This window comes from Haliotis rubra, unplaced genomic scaffold (genome assembly GCF_003918875.1).
Source record: "Haliotis rubra isolate DU_JTF1 unplaced genomic scaffold, ASM391887v1 Scf2820, whole genome shotgun sequence".
NCBI lineage: Eukaryota > Metazoa > Mollusca > Gastropoda > Lepetellida > Haliotidae > Haliotis > Haliotis rubra.
Window position 1 is genome coordinate 3,363 of NW_025766915.1, and position 3,955 is coordinate 7,317.

Sequence of the window (3,955 nt, forward strand, 5' to 3'; positions counted from 1 at the left end):
TGCTCACGTCAAGCAAATCAAAGGGAACCATGGTAAATATTCTTTGAAGATATGTAATGATACGGTGACAATATAGAGCCATGTTAACAAATGCAACAAGCGCATATACTGAATAACATTGCCATGGCAATGCTGCTTACTTCCCACAATTGCCAGTTGAGTATCTAATGTTTGGAAACACTAGCACCACTGCACTAAAATAGTTCCTCTGCTAACAACAGAATTCAACTTCAGTTGTTAAAATAAAACATAACTACTATTTAAAGTGAAATGAGATATTTTATTAACAACGAATGTAGTCATAACGTAGAAATAGAAACATGTATTTCAGTTACATCATAACAAACAACCCCAAACCTCCAATCACTATTCACTCTTCAACCATTTGTGCTGCTGATGATGAATAAACATGAAGATAGCCACTATACACAAGTCTATACCTACCTGTCCCCTCCACCTTACAGTATTTAGAAGAAATCCCTGGTGCCAGATGACAGACTGGAGCTGTACTCAGCCAAGAGAGCTTCCAGGTCCTCCAGGGAGTCCTGGGGTGGCTCCAGAGCGTCCTGGGGCTCCTCCAGTCTTGTCTGTTTTGCAGCTTGAAGCACCACACTGTTGTCATCTGGGCACTTTCTCTTGCGTGAGGGTGGGGACTCTTTGCTGGGCTCAGCAGTGGGTTTCCTCTTTTTCCTTAAAATAACTTTAGTAAGGTAAAGATATTCCACATCATATTCATCATCAGAGCTAGGCTCAGCTTTGTCCATTGCCTTGGCAGGATTTACATTTACTGTTTGAACATTGGTATCCGCTGATTTAGAATGTTCTGATGCTGAAACAACCTTATCCTTTACATTCTTATCAGGGACAGGCAATGTCTTTGGTAAAACAGACTTTGGCTTTAAGTAAGCTTGATCAGCAGACAGTAACTCTTCAGCAAAACTAAGCTTACATGAGGACTTAATGATACCATTACCACCTGAGGGCTTAGTGATACGGTTCCCCAAAGGTCTGCTCTGGGTTTTGATGTGCTTAGCTCCAAGAGGCTGAGGCACAAAGTAGGGCTTGCTCTCAGGCTGATGCTTGCTCACTTTCTCTTTAGGAATGCGAGGCTTTGGTTGAGGTTTTGGCCTGAACGTTTTGGGCTTGCGTTTGCAGGGTTTGAGCTCAGGTTTTGCTTTGGTTGGACTTTGGGTTTGGGGTTGTTTGTTGTAGGCATAGCTGGCTTGTCAACATGGGCTAGAGACTGGGGAGGAGGAACTGGACTGGGTAGGTCAAGTTGGGGCAGAACACAGGAGAAGGCCTATTGGGCAATACAGTCTTTGTATCACTTTTTTGATAATGGAAGAATATCTGGTAAGACTACAGTAACGGATACCTTAACAAATGTCTTATTGTGTTATGTTTCAAAATCATCAACACGTACAGATCATACAAAAGCATACCTCTGGTCTCATCAGCTGCAGGTCTTGTGCTGAACTGGGCTGGCAGACAGGCATTGTCTCCTTATGCCTACTGCAAGGTGGTGGCTGAACTGTAGGAGGCTGGAGCCTGGAGGGTACCAGTCCTGGCTGTTGGTAACCAGCACCCAGGGATAGGCCAACAGGATTACCGGCTGGCATCCAGATAGTGTTGTTATCTATCAGACATCTTGTCCCATCTCCCATCACTACTGTCGGAAGCTCGGGGGGCAGGCGGATCACAGACACTGTGACAGTGAATAGTTTACTAAACTGCCTACATAATAATTCGCCATTTTGACAACAGACGACTAAAACTTGAGTTTGGTCTAGTGAAAACAACTCAAATATGTCAGTCATATTGTTATGTATACCGCTACATCTACAAAGTATCTTAAATGTTCTCGTTGCTGAGGCAATCTCCTGTTATATCAACTGTTCAACTCAGTAATATGAGGACTACATTCAGACATTGATTGTTGATGGCTGGACACACCATCATCTATTGATTTTTTCTTTGTAAACACTATAAAACAATCACAGGCGGCCCTGAAAGAACATTTCTGTGTACCTGGTGCAGAAGGATTCATTGTTCTCTCCACCGCTTCAAGATCAACACACTTTTAGAGTCGTATTTTGCACGATAAAACTGCGAAAACGTCTCTCTTTCAAAATGGCTGACACAGGAATGTCAGCCTGTTGTCATGACGCCGCTACAGGTGACAGGACCACGCATGCGTCGAATTTATACATAAGTTACACTTCCGTCTATGTGTCATGTAGTTTTGATAGATCTACATCAACGCCTAGTACGTCAGCTGTTCTGACTTACCATGGAGAAGACACGTTCTTAAAAGTGAACGTCGTTCCAAGGGAAGCTACTCTAGTAGACTTTGCCATGTAAATAGAGTTGTCCTTCATGAATGAGGATTTTATGGGCGCTTGCAAGAATAACGAAAGGTATGGTTTAAAAAGTTAAGTTTACTGGGATGGTGTTTAATGTCAGGTAGAGTGCACTACCACTAAGCAGTCATGATATGATAATAAAATATATTTGCAAATGTTTACATTGTACATGTTGACAGTGCAGGAGTGGTCAGTGCAGGAGTAAGTTAGTAGTAATTTAGTTGCGTTTACATGACACCTTTTTGCCCTCGGGGGTATTTTACACCCGGGGTTAATTTACCCCCAGGGGCAATTGGCAAAAGAATTTGCGTTTACGTGGGTTTTAAGACAGGGGTGGGTATTCATCATTTTCATTTCAATCTGACCATGGACAGGTACAGGCGGCAGTGAAAGTGTGAGAAAAGGAGAAGAAACAGATTTTTGGCAAGTTGTGGTTTTATGTGTGACATCCATATTACACAGAGAGCGAAGTGTGTGGGAAGGTCCTGTGCGTGGAGCTCAGGTCACGAATCAGTTGAAGTTAAGCAACGTCGACCTCGGACAGTCTTTGGATGGGTGACCGTGTTTGGCAGCTTGACTCCAGAGACTTTCTAGCACTTCTGTCCTGCCCCACAACGAAGCAGATGTGATATATGTGTGGTCTCACCTTAGGCAAGTGAGTTTATTCAAAATTGCCTCTGTTCACTCAGCAGAAAATCGGTACCCGGTTGGATAAAGTCATGTGCCTATAACCTCCTAGTGCCTAACAGGCAGCTTGGGTCATCCGGGGTAATACTAATCAGATTCTGATTACAGCGTCCAGTGAGCGACTAGTCAGATGGATACTGGACGCTATATAAAGGAATTATTATTATTATTAAAGAAGTCGACACTGGTGGGAAGTGACAGTACAGACATTTGATGATGCTCGATGGAGAGAGAACTTCCGGATGTCAAAAGCAATGTTCAATCTTCTCTGTCAAAAACTTCGACAACATCTTGAATCCAGAATTAGCCAGGCTCTTTGTCTTGAACACAGAGTGGCAGTTGCAGTATATTTTCTCGCTATACAACAGGAGAATATGACACCATCGCCAATCTTTTTGGAATACACAAGTCCACTGTCTGCTGCATTGTGCATGAGGTGTGTAATGCCATTTACACATACATACTCCCTGCTGCTGTCAAGTTCCCTGAAGGCGAAGAACTTAAACGAGTGATCTCAAGATTCCAAAAGAAATGGAATTTTCCAAATTGTGGAGGTGCTATAGATGCAACGCACATTCCAGCTGTGGCCCTGCATTAATTCCACTCAGATTATGAGAATAGAAAAGGGTTCTATTAATTATCATGCAAGCTGTTTGTGATGATAAGTACAGATTCACTGATGTCTGCATAGGCTGGCCAGGTCGAGTTCACGACGCACGGGTGTTCTCAAACTCTAAGCTGAGGGCTTTAGCAGATGGCGGTAAGATATTACCACTGACCGCAGACAGCGTAGGCCCTGCTGATCATAAAGTGGATATGCACGTTGTCATCATCGCAGACCCTGCGTACCCTATGTGTCCTTGGCTACTGAAACCATATAGATACAGAGGGGCTCAGACAGAGGA

General features: G+C 43.4%; 1 protein-coding gene across 2 annotated transcripts; it reads right to left on the reverse strand.

Moving 5' to 3' along the window:
• Positions 1 to 259: 259 nt before the first annotated feature.
• Positions 260 to 2,858, reverse strand: LOC124281346 (myb-related transcription factor, partner of profilin-like). 2 transcript variants are annotated; one of them, XM_046717381.1, is made up of 3 exons: positions 2,218 to 2,858; positions 1,443 to 1,705; positions 260 to 1,300 (listed from the first exon to the last, which is right to left on the reverse strand). In XM_046717381.1, the coding sequence occupies exons 1-3, from the start codon at positions 2,234 to 2,236 to the stop codon at positions 1,085 to 1,087; spliced, it is 498 nt and encodes a 165-aa protein (XP_046573337.1). In that variant the 5' UTR covers positions 2,237 to 2,858; the 3' UTR covers positions 260 to 1,084. The 2 variants fall into 2 exon arrangements, with proteins under 2 accessions (XP_046573337.1, XP_046573336.1); XM_046717380.1 differs by lacking the exon at positions 2,218 to 2,858 and adding an exon at positions 2,029 to 2,211.
• Positions 2,859 to 3,955: the final 1,097 nt, after the last annotated feature.